The sequence below is a fragment of the Cladophialophora yegresii genome (assembly GCF_000585515.1).
Source record: "Cladophialophora yegresii CBS 114405 chromosome Unknown aczIN-supercont1.2, whole genome shotgun sequence".
Lineage (NCBI taxonomy): Eukaryota > Fungi > Ascomycota > Eurotiomycetes > Chaetothyriales > Herpotrichiellaceae > Cladophialophora > Cladophialophora yegresii.
In genome coordinates this window covers 1,707,228-1,725,848 of record NW_006913046.1, presented here as the reverse complement: position 1 = coordinate 1,725,848, position 18,621 = coordinate 1,707,228, and the positions used below count along the sequence as shown (strand labels likewise).

The following is an 18,621-nucleotide window of genomic DNA, read 5'->3' as shown; positions in this document are numbered from 1 at the left end:
TCCTGTGTCCAGCAGCTGCCTGACTCTAAGATGTCTTGTGTTCGACCTCCGCCCGTGCCGTGTTCTAGCTCTGCTACTTGTCCATACAGCATGTCTTAACAGCATTCGCTTCAAAAATTGCAGTACATGGTAAACATCAGTATGAGATCGACAAGGCTATAAGGCTGCTTCTACCGCAGCTGATTGCTGTCTCGAAGCACGGTCATTTCTGTGCAGCACCTTTCAAGATGAAGCGGTGCAACCTACTAGCAACACAAACATTCCGATTCCAGGGTATTGGCCTGGCGGAAGAGGCTCGCTGGGTTGCAGCTTCCCAATGTCAGGTTCTTAGCCACTGCCGTCCCCAGCTATTGTGCGGGTTTGCCGTCTGGAAGAGCCCTTATCGCTTGACATCGTTTTCGATCTACTTCAATCTTTGGCCCTCGTTGAACTCAGCACCCGTTACCAGCTTCTGTTGCGTGTGTATGTCTCGTTCCTCTGTTATTGTTCTAATGACTCGGAACTGCGAATGCTGAATCATGGTCAGAGCCATTGCGGCAGATTCGTATTCAGCACAATGGTTAACATTTGGCACATCACCGGCCTCCACAGTGTTTTGCCACATTGCCCTGAGCCGCAGGTCTCCATCACGAGGGCTCAGGCAGATAAGAACAGTCAGGATGGCCACAGCGTCTATGGGTGACACAGACGGTCTACATGATGCAGACGAGGCTGATGATATCTCACCATGAAGATTGGCACGTACGCCACGAAAGGGCTAGCTTCAAGGTTGTGCAACATGAGACCGGTTGGCATATTCCTCCGAGCTGTACCCCAATCTCAGGTGTTCGCATTGAAACTGGCGGTGATTGCGCAACTGAAGTACTGTTTCACAGTTTAAAGCGAGCACGTGGCGAGGAAGGATACCTGCGGGTGAATGTCTACATTGGTGTCTGGACCAAGCAAGCATCACCCAAAAGTCATCCGCAGCTGCGGGCAAGAGGGTCCAATATTGGCATACGCTTGAGCGTGCCTTGCACGATGCACTGGAAGTACTCAAAGCTAAAGCACCGACATCAACGCCGCTTAAAGTCCAACCTACGCTCATCATCAGCACCAGTACACAGACATCTTCCTTAATCATGCCACCATGGCAACACTTGTCTAAGATCTGCATTAGTCAAATATGTGTCCCGCCGCCAGCGAAGAGGTAGTCAGATGCGGACCCTGGCCTTCACCAGTGCCAACGCCAACTGTGCCACAAATAAACTGACAAGGGAGTGCGATGATCCACGTGTGAAATCACAAGGCATGTCGAGCGGGCCCACGCGGTTCACATGTCTCTTCCTCAGCGCGACAACTAGCTCCGGGTTGTAGTTACGAATGATCCCAAGCGCCAAAGGCGAATTGAGAGAGGAGATCGAGATGGTCTATTCGAGCCGCGTCTGGTGGCGCAGCAGCGAGGTCTGAAAAGGAACGTCAATATGGAGGAGACTCATCTCAGTGGAAGGCTTATTGCCCGAGCCAGCCGCAGTTGCAGCCTACGAACCAACCACGAACAAGATTCCGATGCGGTCCCCCGCATTGTCTATACGGGCTCATGAGGAGAATTGACGCTTGTCAAAGTCTGCCACAGCCACTGCGGGTTTTGGCGAAGCACCATTAAGCTCATTTCTTAGCTGATGGTCCTAACCTGGACAAGCCTCGGGGCATTTGTCAGGCCATCCCCAAAAATGGCGAGCTGTCAGTGGCCATGCCGCTTTCCCGTATCTCGAAATAAACCCTGTCCTTCCGCGCAGAGAAACCCACGGCCAATGCAGACCACACCTACCTCGCCAAACTGCCATCCTGTCGCCTTACCACGAAATCATACTTGTGTTATGCAGCCACACATGCATCCCGCCTGACAATGCTTCACAGCCGCGGCTGGATGCTGCAGACGAGGATGGCCGACCCGATGAGAATCGCTCGTGTCGCGCCTTGCTTCCCAACCTGAAGGTTCTATTGACCAGTATTTAGGTCGGTGTATCCCTTCTCTCGAGAAGGTGACCTCTAACTTCTCGCACGGGGTCAAAGGACACATTGGACACTGCCGTTCGCTGTGCTGTTGTAGGCTTTCTCCAGATTCACATACTTTGCCCATGATGCTTCACTCGCTCTTGTCCTTCGTTGCCATCACCGCTCTCCTCTCTAATTCCTTCGTCTCTGCCGCTCCTGCAAGACACGTTGCCAGAGATGGCTCCTCGTGCACGCCCGACAAGATCAAGACCAGGGTGGATTTCAACAAGATGCCCCCGGACGAGCGAAAGGCCTACACCGACGCGGTGAAATGCCTGATGGGCAAGCCCTCTAACCTCGACCGAGCCGTGTACCCTGCCGCCACAAATCGGTACATGGACTACGCCGTCATCCACGTCAATCGCACCCAATATGTGCACCTAGACGCCTTCTTCCTCACCTGGCACCGCTACTTCCTGTGGATCTACGAGAACGACCTCGAACAATCGTGCGGCTACTGCGGTCCCTTCCCCTACTGGGACTTTGCCTCCACGGCGTCAGACCCGCGCGCCTTCCCCATCTTCGACGGCTCCGAATACTCCATGTCGGGCGACGGGATCTTCAACGACACAGGGCCCATCACGCTCGGTGCGGAATTGACGATCCCACATGGCACAGGCGGCGGGTGTGTCACGACAGGTCCCTTTGCCAACCAGGTCGCGCCCCTCAAATTCATCGACCCCAGCCAACTCATCCAGGGGACTCTCCCCGCGGACGCGTTCGCGTACAATGACATCTGCCTCATGCGCGACCTCAACGCCTACGTCTCCCAGACGTACACCAACGGCACGGAACTCGTGGCGGCCGCGCACGCGACCAACGCTTCCAACTTCGAGTTCCTGCTCAACGGCGTGATCGGGTCATCGAGCCTCGGCATCCACTCGGGCGCCCACTTCAGCGTGGGCGGCCAGATGGACTCCATCCACGTCAGTGCGCAGGATCCCGTCTGGTATCCCCTACACACCATGATCGACAAGGTCTACTGGTCGTGGCAGCAGAATTACCCAGAACTAGCGGACCAACTCGATGGCAGTACGGGCACGGCGCTGAACACGCCGCCCAGCGACGTGGTCACGCTCGACTCGACCGAGCCGGATTGGGGGTACTTCCAGCTAAGTCCCATCAAAGTCAGGGAGTTGATTTCTACGACGGGCGGGCCGTTCTGTTATCAGTACGATAACGTGATTGGATGAAGCAGGACGGGGGAGGAGCTGGTGGTGCATGTCGTCTGCGGCAAGGGGATACACTCGATAGTAAGCATTAAATTAATTTCATCATGCGGCCATTCCATCGGATGAACGCTTCCTTGCTTGCTCGCTTTGGGGCTTCTCAAATTCCCTCCGTGCGAGGTGAGCTGCATGCAAGTATGATTGATCATTGTATGCTTTGAACTTCTCGAATTTCCCCCGTGCGAGGTGAGCTGCATGCGAGTAGGATTGCTTATTGTATGCTCTGGGCTTCTCGAATTTCCCTTGTACCGCGTGATGTGGCAACTCTGCAGCTTCATGCGACTGTGATTGATTATTGGATGCTTTGGACTTCTCGAGTCTCCTCCGTGCGAGGTGAGATGCATGCGAGTATGAGCGTGAGTATGATTGATTAATTGTACGCTGTGCGCAATAACTTGCGCATGTCACGCAATGAACCATGGTGCCTGGTCTCTTGGGGTTATGGAGTTCCAACGGCGCTGCATTACGCGTTATGCGAGAGAAGTGGAGGTGGAAATCGTGGAGCGGGAACGAGATTGCAGGATCATGCGCGGCAATGCACGTATTGTACGGAGTACATGCATGGTTCCGTTGCATATTTGCCGGGCGTGATGGGATTTGGAATCGGGCAGGCGGACACGGAAGGACGTGGTGGGAAAATTGGTCTTGAGAACGCAAATGCATGCAGATGCAGATGCGATAATCACCTTCCTCTCAGTTGAGATAGTAGCCCCCCCTCGCATAGGTGTCTACCCACGTAACTACGTACATACATATATTCATATTGCCTGTAGGTGGAAAGCAAGATCTTGTGGTCCATGTCGACCAACGCGTGTTAGCATTCGACGTCCTGCCGCGTCCTGTGCGTCCTGTGTGTTCTGCGAGAGGTTTCTCTTCTAGTCCTTACTGTACTTATTTACTCGCTCGCTTGCCTGTCTGTTCACACGACACGGCACGGCACTCATCGATTGCCTGTACATATCGATATCCATACAGTAATCGGCACGGACGCCCATACCAGTACATGGCTGGACTCATCATGCACTTGTCTACTCTAATGTAGCTCCATGCTATGCAATGCAGCCGACGGCAACCTCTGCGCCTCGCACCGTCACCAATTCCTCGTCTTGAGCCTGAACTGACTCATCCACCGCCGTTCGTCGGCCTGGCGCTCCAGCGCCTGTCGCATCGTCTTTGAGTATTCTTCTTCCTTCCTCTCTTGCTCTTCTTTCTCCCTCTTCTCCTCTGCATTCCCCTCCATCTCATGGACCATGTCCTCGTGGTTCCCGAACTGTGGATTCGTAGTCACGATGCCAATCTTCTCGCCCGTCCAGATCAGCAGGTCGGCATCACCTCTTGCGCCTCTCTCGGAATCTGGTTCGGGGAGTGGGATGATCTTGCGCGCGACCAGGTCGCCTGTCGTGAAGGCTGAGGTGGCCATCGCGTTGGCGTTGCCTATCTCAAAAGCGTTGATGTTCCACCTGCGTGCCAAGCTGTGGCCGTCCCGCTCCACCCACTTCAACCCGCCCTCGGAGTCGGAGAAGACGATCCTCGTGCCGTGCGCGGCGACGGAGAGGATTTTTGATTTCGCGGCGTCTTGTCGGTTTTTGTAGCTGAACAAGCCGGCGTCCGAGGGAGGGGAGGTGGATATGCGAGAGCGGGATTTGCCTATGTCGACATCATCGTCTTCTGGCGGGGTGGAACCCGAGGAGTCGAAAGTGGGCGGATGGTGCTGCTGGTCTGGTTTGACGTGCGGTAAGGAGTAGAGTTCAAGGGAGCCTCGACCACGATATTCCCCGCATGCGACGAGCGTGGATAAGCCGGTCATGGTTGGGGATGATCCAGCGGGAGGGTGGGGGATGGATGTCATGGCGGAGAGGCTGGCGCTGGAGTGGATGACGTACTGTAGTCGAGGGAAGAAGCGGCGGTCGTACGACAGGATGCTGGGAAACCTGCCGCAGATGAGGATTTCGTTCTCGGCCTGATGGAGGATATTGAGCGGACCGGGCTCGACTTTAGCAAAGCTATTCCATGATGGGTTTCGCAGGCTTTGGGGTGGTAGCCAGCTTGGCGAGCTGGAGAGTTGTGCTGAAGGGAGAGGGTTGGATGAAAAAGGCGATGACCTTCTGAAGATGGCGGGCAAGACCGAGGAGTCTCCGGGTATGTCGCTGAGCAGTAATGAGGACTTGCCGACTATGTCTGGAAGCATGGCCGTCAGCCTCCCTGGGTGGGCTGATATCTCTTCCATGCGTTCTTCAGAAGATGAAGAGGAGTGCCGGACAGGCACTCGCGGATCAAGAACATGGAGACTCCATTGAGTGCCTACCGTTAGCGGAAGATCCAGCGGCCCCGGTTGCGACAAAGCCGTTATTGGGTATGGGTAACTCGAATGTGACAGCAATGTGAGAGTGTTGAGGTCGATCTCCTCCACAACGTTGCCAACGGCCACATAAGCTTTCTGCGGCGACGCAAAACTGCTCACGCAGTCAACGACCAAGTTCTCGCCCGTATGTCGAGGGCCGTCGGGTAGCGTAGATGGCGGTAATCTGCTTCGTCCCAGTTCCCGGAATTTTCTCCTTCCAGTCGACGCCCGAGTAAGATCCCACACGCACACACTATGGTCTTCCAGGTATCCGACCACTATATCGGTGCCGGGGAGCAACGATATGCCTTTGACTTCCGTGTGCGCTGTGGCGTCGTCGGATAGCCAGTCAGCGCTCAGGGGCGCGTATCTGCCCTTATACTCTGAGTACCAGTCGACTATTTCACCATCCGCTGAAAGATCCCACCGATTGACCGCACGGGCTCGGGCACTTTCGGCTACTCGGTCTGAGCTGCGGCTGCTTGCTGCGGTGTGTCGGGGCTGAGCAGGGCGTTCTGAGAGAGTCAGGCCTTGGAGCGCATTGGTCAGGGTATTCAAGATACTACTGGTCTGCCTCATCGAGGCGCTGGGCGATTTCTCGAAGCATTTGTATCTCCATAGAGGATTGGAACGTGCCGCATGAGACAGAGACGAGCATGTCCTTTGGACTGATACAAGTTCTTCGGCGTCGAGGTAGTCGAGGATATCAACGAGGATCTCTGTAGGTAGTCTCTCCATGGCTGTTGCGTCCAACACCGAAGTAGCGCCTCTTCGAACGAGGGTAGCGCTCAATGCTGACAAAGCTCGAACCAGATACTATCTCAAAATACTAGCGGCCACGGTTCATACTGCGTGAGCCCAAAGGGCGAAGATATTCGGTATTGCTTAATAGTTGCCTGTGAGATCGAGATGCAGAGGAACGACGGCGCTAGAAGACGATGGCATTGGCTGGCACATCCGCGGCCTCGGCAAGCCCCACGTGGAAACTCGGAGTGCGTCTCGGGAGTCATGGTTCGCAGTAACCATCCACTACGGCAGTCTGAAAGGCTGCGTAGCGATACTTGGGGCGGCCAACCGAAGACAACAACCTTCAACTCTTGTTTCAGGTACCCATGCGGTGGTAAAAGATAAATCAGTTGACGGGGGCAATATGGCCGCCGGAAAAGCAGCTTCTACAGAGTACATTCCGAGGTACTCATAGCTCAGCAAGTTTGCGGGATCTTGCCCTTGTCGATAATTGTGCCGCCGACGTCATCGAAGTCCCGTTCTTGTGCATCTCACTTGTGGTGTCACCACTCTCACCTAATTCTTGGTGCTCTCTTCCAAATGCTCATACAAGGCGTTCACCACGGGCCGCTGTCCTCCTGGGGTCACATGTCCTAATGTAATGTTGAGGAGCTTCGTCACGCTAGGATGCTAACGTCGAATCACTCCCTGCCTTCGACTATGTGAAGCATTCGTGTATTGTTGGTAAATAGGCGTCAGCCCATCTCGAGCAATGCTGGCCCAGCTCTCGAGGCGCGTCGGACGGCGTCGCTTCCTTCCTCGACACCGCCGGTTCAGCAGGTCCGTCTTCACCAAAGACCAAATCAAGACGGCCGAGCTGCAAAAGACTCCTCACACGCCGAACCAAGTGGTGACCGAGGTCCCACACTCTACAGAATCGTCGTTCATCGATGTGCCGAGCCCACTATGGTACCACCGCCTAAGTCCTGTCAAAGACTTTTTCAGCTGGTTCAGTCGAATACAGCGGCGGAAACCTTTGGCCACTGCCGCCGCGACGTCGATGACGACATATCTGTGCGGAGACTTGCTGGCCCAAGAGGTTGGCGGGGAACCGTACAATCCCGTACGGACCTTGAGGATGATAGTGGTGGGGAGCATGGCAGCCGTACCAGGGTACAAATGGTAGGCCTGCGTAAAGAAAGCCATCTGAACGTGGATGTTGTAGCTGACGGCGTGTCGGGGGCGTTTTACAGGTTTCTATTCCTCGGCAGTCACTTCAATTATGCCTCCAGGTGGACTTCGATCACAGTCAAGGTGCTGATACAGCAGTTCTTCTTTGCCCCAATCTTCAACACTTACTTCTTCGGCATACAAGCGCTTTTGTCGGGCGCACCACCATCCGTCGTCATACACCGGGTGGTATCAGCCGTGCCAGAAAGTGTAGTGAGCTCGGCCAAGTTCTGGCCCGCTGTGACAGCACTGAACTTCAGTCTGATACCTGCACACCTTCGATTTGCATTTTCTGGGTTCTTCGCCGTGGTTTGGCAAACGTATCTCTCATATCTGAACAGGCGGGAAGAAAAGACCGGGCCGCAAGGAACGCTTGCAGACACGGCGCGACAGAAGTTGTACGAACACGCTCCGTCCGCCTCGGTTGCTGATGTAGCGGACGGGCTTGAGCAAAAGAAGCCGACTTAGTCACTAGGCCTTCGTGTCAGATAGGTTGGGAGTTCTGCAACCAGTGGCGCTTCGGCGGCTGTGGAGCTTGGTCGAAGCTGTGGAAGGGTTCACGAAGGCTGTCATCACAGTATCGGCGCGATCGGCGTATCTGAAAAGACATGCATGGTCGAGTATATGGACACCTCTGATTCAGGCTCATCCGACCGATCCAGTTCCCCGGCATGAATCCGACGCCCACTCTTTCGTACCGACTTGTGTTTGACCGCTGTCCAATGATGAGAACCTAGTGTCTCTGCGCGTCGCCTCCAGCCACTGATTGGCTCCGCCCAATGACGACACACTTCAGGGCCTGCTCCCCAGGTGGCTCATCTTGATCGAACACAACCTGGTACTGATCTCTGGGGAGTATCGAAAGCCGCCGAAAGGCTGAGCTACACGGAGGTTGATGGCTCTTTCCTTAACTCCATTCCCATTAGAGGCAACCGATGGGGGCCGACCGCTTGGGTCGACAACGGCACACGCAATGCTCGGACCACTTTCCTCGCGTCGTCCTTGTTTCGACCTCATCAGACAAGGGCTTGCCGACAGGCCTTTCAGCTTCAGTCGATCGAACTAATCGCTGCGATTTGTGTTCCGCACAATCCTGAAAGCAGCAGCGCTGTCCTCCGACTTGACAGGCACCATTTTTCCACGATGGCATAGCTGCGCCCCTCCAGCTTAGGGCTGGCGTCTATCAGACCTCTTGGTTTGTTCCCGAGCGCGAGCCGGATGGTTGGCCTTTGCCTTACGCCAAGCACCCTACAAAGTCCTTGGGCGCAGGAACAGTGACATCGTCAGCGAGCACTATCTTCTCTTCTTCTTCGTCTTCTTCTTCGTCTTCTTCTTCTTCCACATGTCCTGAGTACAATCGAATAGTCACTGACAGACATGCAACCTGTTACCGAATACTCCCTTTGTATCATAGCCACAGTCCTCGTGAGCGAGATCCTTTTTCACATCCTGGAACTCGTCCATGAACAAGATGCCGCCACGGCCGACCCCGAGAGTCAATCTGAGCAGAAAGACCTAGCCAGATCACGATGATAACGCTAAAAGCCCGTTTCATCGCAAGAACCCGCACCCCGTTCAGGCACTGGCAACCACGGCAATGATGACCCAGATGACGACCACACAGCAGTATCTGCTGGTGCTGCCGCAGCAACACAGAGGAACACGTCTAAGGGCACCATGGCAGCAGTCGTGGCCACTCTTCTCCTTTACATGCTGTGGCAGGTGATAAGTTTCACTTGGATAATGCAGCGTAGCAAACAGACGTCTCAGATATACTGCTGGTTTTAACTGGATAATGACTCTGGGAACTGCTAGTCGGCTCCTGTACGCGCTCAGTGCCTGTGCCAGAATCTACGTCTACATCTTCCGTCCCCACTGGTTACCTGAGGGGATACCACTCCGCGTGCAGGCGTATGTGGCTTGTGGTGCGGCTTTGACTTTGGTGATTCAGTCATCCGTTATTGTTGGTGTTTGCGTCTTGGTCAAAACCTTGGTGTATAACAATTTGGTCAAGCTGCTTGTCGTCATCCTTGGGCGTGGGAGCTCATGAAACCTTGGGACGCTTGTGGAGAAGGATCCTATACCATTAATCGTTTCCCAAGTCGTGTCCACTACCGAATATCCCAGAAGGCCTGGACTTGTTATTGGCCACCACCACAGATGTTCAGACCTTGCCTTCGATTTCGACATTGCAACTTTTGCCGGACTGATGATGGCCCGTGCCGTTGGTAACAGCGTATGACGAGCCAAGGTGCTTGGCCGCCTGGACCGACTGGCGCTTCTCAGGTACTTGCCCCTATTCCCTCAACAAGGCAAGATTCTTCTCCGCTTCCCAATTCCAGATACTATCTGACGCGAAGAGCAGGTTTCTTTCTTCGAGTGTGCGCTGAGAGGTCGCCGGGTAGAGCGCCCAGATCATGGGAATGGTGATGGCGTTGTAAGCAGCGAAGATGTACAAGGTCTTTTCGCCGAGCTTCTGGGACATGACAGGGCACAGGAGTGTCAGCCAGCCGTTGCTGATGGAACAGCCTATGACGCCCCATGCGTTGCCCTTGGCTGGAATCTCCAGCGGGAAGATCTCCGCCGGGTATAACCAAGGACACTTCAACCACGTTGCGCCAAAACAAACGTGAAGATGTAGAGCATGGCCACGGCAGCATTTCCGTAGCCGCTGGCCTTGCTGAGGTTGCCGCTGGCACGGGCATCTTGCCCGAGTCTGGAACATCCACCAGCGATGGCCATGGCGATGCCTTGCCCGACAGATCCCCAGTAGCAGGTCCACCGACGACCTATACGATCCAGCGTAAAAACACAGATCAACGTCGAAAACATGTAGAAACTGTTGTTGAGCCCTGCAATTTGGCGTTTCTCGGGACTCATTCCGGCAATGCCAAAAATGGTGGGCGCGTAAATGGTGACACCCGCGATACCAATCCATTCTTGCATGATCTGGAATCAGACGACGAGCTGGACGCGCCTGCCGATATGCAGCTTGCCGGAGCGAGCGCCGAGGAGCATATGAAGGTAAGATTGCTTGCGGAAGTTGTTGCGCTCATATTGGGTTGATTCAATAATGTCCTGAAGTTCCGCTTCAGCCAACTCCTTCTCCTCGGCAAGTGAATCACCCCGAAGTCTACCAAGGATGTAACGAGCTTCGTTCTCCCTGCCCATTTTCACAAGCCAACGGGGAGATTCTGGGAAGAACAATATCGCCGTTGCCGGGCCAATGAGCATGGGGATTTGAAAAGCGACTGGGAAGCGCCAAATGAATGAAGATTCGCCGTTGCCGTAGAACGAGCATCCGTACTCGAGCCAGTACGCGATGACAACACCGACGATATTGAGGGTAAATTCGATGGCAACGAATTGTCCGCGGGACTTGTGCTCTGCAGTCTCCGTCGCCCAAACAGGAACAATGGCGTTGAGGATACCAGTGGCCCAGCCGTTGACCGGACGAGCACAGATCATCCAGGAGTGGTTCATGGCCGAGCACTGCAGTGAGGTACCAATGACCTCGATAATTGCGCCGATGAAGATTGACCTGACCCGGCCGATTCGGTCACCAATGGTGCCTTCAACCAAAGCCCCTGCAAGTGTCCCCAAGTACGGAGTAGTAGACCGCAACGATCCCTCCCTGAAGCAAAGTGTTTGTTACAACTATGCCGCCATCTGCTCCGCGGTGGCCGAAGCCCATCCGGTTATAGTAGTCGGACCTAGTATTTACTCCTCCCATCATACCCTGATCGTAGCCAAAAAGATAGAAATGACAGCCCGGCGACACTGTTGATGCTAGAGGAGATGTCTGCAACTCGCTCATTTCGAGGAAGATGAAACGTGCACGTACGCGATCAGTAGGCTTCGCTTCTGGAGCCGTGGGGCAACATTCCACCTGCTGAGCTTTTCCATGATGGGCCACAAAGGGTTACAAACTTGGTGCGAGCTTCGGTAGAGACCGCGACACATCCCTAGGAGAAAGAGCCCCCCACCTTATATGGTCTTTAGTGCAGAGACGTTCACTGTTTTACACTGGGATATTTCCATTTTCGCCTCATCCTCACACCGGGCTAGGAAACAGCAGGTTCGACATCGGAATCTCGACACGAGCACTTTCAATTTGCATCTTTGGACCTGAGCGTGGCCCTGAGCCTCGCTGCTTCAACCTGAGATGCTCCTGCACGTCTCGCAGTGGATATTCACAGATTGACGACTGCGATTGACTGCTCTGGTCCTACACTTCGTCGTCTAAGTGAAACTCCCTAGAAATCGACAGCAGGTAGCAGATTCTTCAGCTTCAACATCGTCATCTCTTACTGTAGCTGGAGCGAGTCCCAGGATCTCCTCATTATCGGATGTTGTGTTAGGCATGTCAAGTGGACAGCCTTAGCAACAGTGCTCGGAGTGCTCTTCGTCAACCCTGTCTACCTAAATGTACCTTGCCGTTAAAATAATAGCGTAAGCGCCAGCATGCCTGAGTAACGAAGCACTTTGACTCGACGTCCTCGTGGCGATGCGGAACTGCAAGGGGGCAGTACCTCGTAGGATGATGGTGAAGTTTGACCCAGACTAACCCAATGTAGAGAAAGGGAACTTTTGGGACCATTACGTCACCTTCAATTGGGTCCAAGTTATAGTTACTATTCGACTGCGGCTTATCACGGTTCACGACCAATTGCCGCGTTGTTGACGTGTCGAGTCCGTCTATTTCGCTTTTCCTTGAGCTCATTCCCATGGATAATTCATTCACAGAGTCACTCGATACCACACAATCTCTCCTCTCTTCGCTTCGACCAGCTGAGTGGCGAGCGACTTCTACTGATCAGACCATAAGGAGTGGCGCGACAGAATCAGGCTGAGCCCGCATGCAAACATGCAAGAATATGCAAGCATGTCCAATTGACACGAGCCTGCATCAAGACATGCACTGCTGGCGGTTGCGCCCACTCAGCCACTCGCGCATCTTGCACCTTCCTGGTCACCCTCCTAGTCGTTTCTATAAAATGGGCACTCCGCCGCTACATCAGTGAGTGACGTTCGTTGTCCTTCCGAATCAGCAGTCATGGCTTCAACAGACCCATTGCTGATATCAGCTGAGCATGTTCGACCTTCAGAACACACCGTACTCGCAGAACCTGACCAAGACGAGATTCAGCCTGTTCGCCAGAAGCTCACAGAAAACACGGCTAACAAGGATACAACATCCGAACTTCCACGGCAAACTACCGAAGATATGGACCGGAGCGATCCAGGACCTTCTACGAGCGGCACCACAGTCTCGGTTCCATGTCAGTCGCATGAGGATCAGTCTGATCTAGAAGATACTGTGAAAGCCGACAGCGCAATCCGAGAGAAGAGACCGACGTTCAGGTCCAAGCTCAGATCAAGATGGCATGCATTCGCGACCGCGTTCGCCGATGGTTGGGCTTTCGAAAAGGCCAGTATTATCTGCTCGATGCTTTTGCTGGCGGCATTAGCGATTTTGTATCGCGGGTTCGACGGCAAATCTACCACAGCATGGTCTGCAGCCTTGTCGTTCGCCACGGTAATCGCCATTATGTCTAAAGCCATACAAGTAATGCTTATGTTGCCTGTCGCCGCCTCTATTAGCCAAATGGGCTGGATGCATTTCTACCGGCCACGAGCTCTTGTCGACTTCCAAAGATTTGACGCGGCTTCGCGTGGTCTGTTCGGTGTCATTGCACTGCTCGTCACTCGACCATCTTTGTGGACTGCGCTCTCCGCTACACTGGCTATCACTGCTTTGGGCATCGAGGCAGCAGCCCAGCAGTGCCTCCAAACGACAGCCATTTCTTATCTGCCAGTACTTACCGATATTGAGCTGCTTGACTATTTCGCCACTGATTATGAATCAATCAATGTCGGCATGATCAATGCAGGCACCGCCGCTATGACTACCAAGATCCCGGTGGTTGGGACAAATTACCTATTGGCACCGTCTCAAAGAGTTGAAACATTATTGCCTCAAAAGCTGATTTATCGTTGCCAGACGGCAAATTGCGTCCAGCCGAATCCATACGTCACCCTCGCCTTTTGCTCGACGTGCGAGGATGTGAGTGGTGCCCTCTTAATGAATGAATGGTGTTCACAACCCGGCGGCGACGTTGATGAACCGTGCGGTGTCTCGATGCCAGGCGGTCCGGCTTTGTACTATCCATCGCAAGGCATAGCGCTCAACGCAACGCCTATCGCACCGTCCACATCCTCACACCCTGGCCCGCTCCTTCTAGCTAAATTTACCATGGTGGAACAAATCGTTCCGTTCGAGACTGCTGGCGACCAGCCCCTGGACTTCGCGGCGCAGACATGCTCTATCACGCTGTGTGCCAATATATATAGTCTTGATATCAGTCAAGGAGATACCGGATCAAGTGGTGCCACCGAGTCACTGCTCGCGAGCTTCCAGAAAGCTACTTATGTGGAAGAGGCACAGGAATACGATATTGTCGTGCCTGCAAACTCTACCTTGAGACTAACGCATGGAACGACGAGCCACTGGCAGGGGGGTACCGTGACACTGACTATCGATGCAAACAGCACGGCCTTTTTGAGACACTACCTCTTTTCGGTCTTCACGGGCACAGGTTCACTGCCAGAATATAGCGGTCTTTTGGCGACGAACGACGACTTCACGATGACCGATCGGCTCAAGCTTGCATCGCAAGTTGCACAACAGCCTACAGGAACAGCTCTTTGGGATCGCATTGTGTACTCGCTTGTAGCTTACAAGTTCGAGAATGCAGGCGATTACTTTTTTCAAATTGATTCCGTCGTTAGTCAGGTTATTCGCTCCATGGGCAATTGGTTGCGCGACTTCTATCCATCAGAACAGGGCAAGGGATTCAAAGACGTGCAAAATGTAAATGGTTTGGCCAACGGAGTGTCCGCAGCACGCATTCAGCTCCCGAGCAGCTACAAAATCCAATGGATCTGGCTACTCATACCAGCGGCAGCCGCAATCCTCGCGTTATTCCAGCTCATCATAGCGATTTCCCTTTCTAAATCGTACAAGGTTCCAATCTGGAAATCGAATACATTGGCGGTCATGCACCACGGGTACAGGCGTCGAGATGAATTCGGAGCCAAGTCCCTCCAGAAGCTCAGTGCCCTGGACCATGCGGCTGGACAAACACAAACCATACTGGCCTCCGCAGCCACGGACCGACGGCTGGTCGACCTTGAGGAAGCTCCTGTTGAAGTTGAGCGATGGGAAAATATGAGTCGCTTTCAAAGAATTCGCTTTCGATGTCGCTGGAACTGATAGAAAATTCCACGAAAGGCACTTCTGGCTTTAAGGTCACTTGAGCGGTGCTCCTGTGAGTACGAATGAATGGTTCTCGAAAAGCCTTCGACGAAACGATTCCAATATCCGCGTCACCAATACTGCCATTCGAACGTTACTGTCATGCAATAGCAGTGTCTACGACGTCCACTATCACACCTCCAACGATACAGCGACTGTGTTAAGTTAAAAGCTGAGCGACAAAAGGACAACACAGACCGTGCAAGGTGGAAGACCTTTTCACAGAGAGGAGATTAGGCAAGACTTTCGTGGTGGAAGACAAGACGCAAGAGGAGCTGCTCAGGTCACAGAAAGTCGACTTTCGAGATGTCGGGAACACGAGGTGGGTGAGGAGGTGTCGTCCACACAGAACGGGCAGTAAGCGGGCGGCTCAAGGTGTGACGGGAGGTAACGGTCCCGCAACGGCTGGGGCGGGAAGTGTCCAGGTGCGCCTGGCAGCGCTGTTCCTGGACTGCATCTTTGCCGATAGTTTCACGTGACCTGTCAGGTGACGGCTCAAACAAAGAGCAGTGCTTGAGCTAGTCTGCATGCGATGCAGCTGGGATGCCGGTTCTACATCAAGCATATGGGCGAGGACATCGTGCTTGGTGTGTCCGTCTTAGGCTCCTTTGCGCAGGCAATCACCTTGGAGCATCACGCAGCTTGGACATGCTTTCACGGTGGCACCAGTGGTTCTTACTTCTCGGTGCATTCCAGCCCGGGCCAGGTCTTGGCACCGCTGCACTACCTCGTACAGTACCATGCAACCAGAGACGTTCTGCGAGTGTGCCTTGTATCAAACGGCTATTTCGAAGAGTAGTAGTATTCGAACCTATTTAAAGCGCAGGTAAGTGACGTTGATTAAATGGTATAGGTCGACGTCGCGGGAATCTGGACGATGACGCGCTCAGGTCGATGAGTACGGAGTACGGCTTCCGTCTTACTCGGATCTTGGAGGATGGAGTCCTCGGAGGCTTGTTTCTAGGTACCTTAGTACTCGGTACACACTTGGGGCAACTCTACCGAGGCTATGACGACCATCACAGCAGCTTTTGGTTGGTCCGAAACCATCGAGATGTCCATGTGATTGACCTGAATACTTTCTTCCTGGAACGATACCTGTATCGCGCCTGCAGCAACCGTCATTCGTAACATGTCTCGCCCAAGCAAGACTGCGAGGAGAGGCCCCAGTGTCTTGGTCAGTCGCTCCCGTGTAAATACGTGGTGCTGCCGCTGGACACCACTAACATTGAGCTCGATCAGGTCTCGGAGCCTCGAGAAGCCAGGCCGTTCCCGTCGCCTCGGAGACAGCCCTCCCGATTCATCACTGTCGATAGTGTCCTGCAGCATGTATCCGATGTTCCGTCTGCTCAGATGCGTGTGCCTCCACGACCTCGACCATTCAGAACCACCTCAGGCCGACCTGTCGACCCGAGACTCACTGGCCGATTCGTTGGTCCTGTTGGTCCTCGAATGCCAGCTCGTTCCACGAAGACATCAGAAAAGCTCGTCTTACTCCCCGAAGCTGTCGAGGAGGACGACGAGAAAGGCGACTTCGGCCTTGGTGCCGACACCGACAAAGGTCCTCCAAAGGACGATGAAGACTACCGCAAACCTGGAGGCGAGAGAGTCAAAAGCTACGCTGAGAGACTACCTAAGTCAAGACGTACGGAAAAGGAGCTTCCCAGGGTTACGGCCTATTGCACGGCACAAGCATACAAACTGCAATCCACCGCAACTTTCGTCCGCCAACGGCATGGCGCCCGAGCGAAACTCTACGATGACTGCTTATACTGCGCATATCACCTACCCTTAATACCCGGCAACGATGGATACCGTCTTCGAAGCAGCCCGCCGGTTCGGAGCGCAAAAGGTGGGACGGTCTTGGATGAGGCCATTGCGCGCAGTGAGCAAAGAGACTACCGAGAGCCGTATTATGACGAAGAGGAGGAGCAGCATTCCGTGAGGGGAAATTACACGCCAGATGAGCAGCCTGTCGACTTGGATCGCAGTCATGCGGACGAGCTGGAACCACCCCGGCTCAACGGCCAGCGCAGAAACAGCAACCATTCGCAAAGGTCAAACAGTCCCGGTGGAGGCCAGTCGTTTGACGCCTACCGGTTCGCCGAGATGTTCGTCTTCAGCTATGGAGTGGTGGTGTTCTGGAATTTCAGCGAGAGGCAGGAAAAAGATGTCCTGGCTGACTTTGCTTTCGCGACCATTGTCGACCCGAACACTAACGTCGTCTCTCCCTTGACCCTCACAACGAACGCCTTAGAGGAGGAAGATTTCGAGACCGAGGAGTTCCACTTCGAATACAACAGCGAGATCTCGCGGCCTCGGGTCTATAACGACATGATCACGTTGCGCACTGGCGACCACATGATCAAGCTGGCCATTAGCCACGCCATAGCGCAGAGCACCAAACTGGGTTTCTTTGAAGAAGCAATGGCGGGTCAGATGGAAGCTGCCAAAGATGTTCCTGGCAAGCTCGCCAAAACCGGAGAGCTCGGCATGAAACGAGAAGAGGTCATCAAACTGCTCGGCGGCTTGTTCAAGAGTCGAGTGGACGTCAATTTGTGTAAGTCCAGCTCTTGCTCACTGCCCGTCTATATGTGGCTGACCGATGCTTACCTGCAGCCTCGAATGTGCTGGACGTCCCGAACCTGATTTGGGACAGCGAGCCGACCCTGCATCCACTGTACAACGCAGTCCGGGAGTATCTCGAAATTAAGCCTCGGATCCAAGTGCTTAATGAACGGTGTCGGGTGTTCCTCGACCTGGCCGAAGTGCTGTCAGACTATATTTCGGACAACAAAATGTCACAAATCAACTGGATTATCATAGTGCTTATTGTCATCTCCATCCTCGTGACCTGCAGCGAGGTCTTTCTACGCTTTGGAATGCTGAGTACGAAGGGAGGGGCAGCCAAGACTGGACAGGCCGTGCAAATGACGTTGTCAAGCAACGTGTTCTAAGCAAGAAGAACTTGTTAGCGGCGCACTCGTTGACGGGTGTATTTGGTATTATCTAGACTAATAGCGAGGAGTTGGAAGGACGGCGTCATGCCATACCACGTGCATGAGCAAACGTCACTTTCTTATGCTTGTGCACTGGAGAATGCACAACTGGCAATCGTCAGCCAAGTCGTGTTCGGTAACGAAAGCGTGATTTCTGGAAGTTCGATTGCAGATTGCAGGTGGCAGGTGGCAGTAGTGCGCAGTGGGATGTAGAGATTGTGGCAAAGGGAAATAGGAATGTCGTGTGCTGGCGAGCGGTCTACTGTGGTACTTGAGATATCTCGTCTGTCTCTTGTCGCCCGTTGGTGCCCTCACTACCCACTGTCTTGGGCCTCAGAATCCTTGCAGCTACCCAGAACGCGGAGGCGACCGAAGCGTGGGCGATGGATAAACGGCGCTGACAGGGGAGAGATCGAGGACGCTGTGTCCGATTCGCCCATTGGAGACGAAGGCAGGTCAGCACGAGGATTTGAGGTTGCATTCGCGCGGTGACCACGAAGGGACGAAGCGAGCACAGGCAATTTGAGCCTCGTGGGATCAATATGCACTATGCCCTTATCACTTGGCGGGTTCCACGGGAGGTTGATTGCTTGGCCTACTGGTCGAACTGCCAGCTTCAGCATGTCAGATCCGTGACTTATCACGACCATTCGGTTCGAGGGCTGAAGCGAGAGATAGACTCGCTGTGGGCGAGGGCATGGAGCGCCTGGAGCGAAGAGCTACGGGGCGCGCCCAAAATCC

At 54.0% G+C, this 18,621-nt stretch overlaps 8 protein-coding genes across 8 annotated transcripts; 4 read left to right on the top strand and 4 right to left on the bottom strand.

Moving 5' to 3' along the window:
* Positions 1–2,123: 2,123 nt before the first annotated feature.
* On the top strand, positions 2,124–3,230 carry A1O7_02545 (uncharacterized protein; the record flags this gene model as incomplete). Its single annotated transcript, XM_007756576.1, has 1 exon — positions 2,124–3,230. The coding sequence occupies one exon, from the start codon at positions 2,124–2,126 to the stop codon at positions 3,228–3,230; it is 1,107 nt and encodes a 368-aa protein (XP_007754766.1).
* Positions 3,231–4,356: 1,126 nt separating this feature from the next.
* Positions 4,357–6,345, bottom strand: A1O7_02544 (uncharacterized protein; the record flags this gene model as incomplete). The annotated part of the gene is made up of 1 exon (XM_007756575.1): positions 4,357–6,345. One exon carries the CDS (start codon positions 6,343–6,345, stop codon positions 4,357–4,359), a length of 1,989 nt encoding a protein of 662 aa, XP_007754765.1.
* A 760-nt stretch (positions 6,346–7,105) lies between these two features.
* Positions 7,106–8,031, top strand: A1O7_02543 (uncharacterized protein; the record flags this gene model as incomplete). Its single annotated transcript, XM_007756574.1, has 2 exons — positions 7,106–7,515; positions 7,587–8,031. The coding sequence occupies 2 exons, from the start codon at positions 7,106–7,108 to the stop codon at positions 8,029–8,031; spliced, it is 855 nt and encodes a 284-aa protein (XP_007754764.1).
* Positions 8,032–9,859: 1,828 nt separating this feature from the next.
* On the bottom strand, positions 9,860–10,048 carry A1O7_02542 (uncharacterized protein; the record flags this gene model as incomplete). The annotated part of the gene is made up of 1 exon (XM_007756573.1): positions 9,860–10,048. One exon carries the CDS (start codon positions 10,046–10,048, stop codon positions 9,860–9,862), a length of 189 nt encoding a protein of 62 aa, XP_007754763.1.
* A 119-nt stretch (positions 10,049–10,167) lies between these two features.
* Positions 10,168–10,509, bottom strand: A1O7_02541 (uncharacterized protein; the record flags this gene model as incomplete). The annotated part of the gene is made up of 1 exon (XM_007756572.1): positions 10,168–10,509. The coding sequence occupies one exon, from the start codon at positions 10,507–10,509 to the stop codon at positions 10,168–10,170; it is 342 nt and encodes a 113-aa protein (XP_007754762.1).
* A 9-nt stretch (positions 10,510–10,518) lies between these two features.
* On the bottom strand, positions 10,519–11,469 carry A1O7_02540 (uncharacterized protein; the record flags this gene model as incomplete). Its single annotated transcript, XM_007756571.1, has 2 exons — positions 10,519–11,197; positions 11,408–11,469. The coding sequence occupies 2 exons, from the start codon at positions 11,467–11,469 to the stop codon at positions 10,519–10,521; spliced, it is 741 nt and encodes a 246-aa protein (XP_007754761.1).
* Positions 11,470–12,619: 1,150 nt separating this feature from the next.
* Positions 12,620–14,839, top strand: A1O7_02539 (uncharacterized protein; the record flags this gene model as incomplete). The annotated part of the gene is made up of 1 exon (XM_007756570.1): positions 12,620–14,839. One exon carries the CDS (start codon positions 12,620–12,622, stop codon positions 14,837–14,839), a length of 2,220 nt encoding a protein of 739 aa, XP_007754760.1.
* Positions 14,840–16,234: 1,395 nt separating this feature from the next.
* On the top strand, positions 16,235–17,838 carry A1O7_02538 (uncharacterized protein; the record flags this gene model as incomplete). The annotated part of the gene is made up of 2 exons (XM_007756569.1): positions 16,235–17,441; positions 17,501–17,838. 2 exons carry the CDS (start codon positions 16,235–16,237, stop codon positions 17,836–17,838), a joined length of 1,545 nt encoding a protein of 514 aa, XP_007754759.1.
* Between the last annotated feature and the right edge of the window lie 783 nt (positions 17,839–18,621).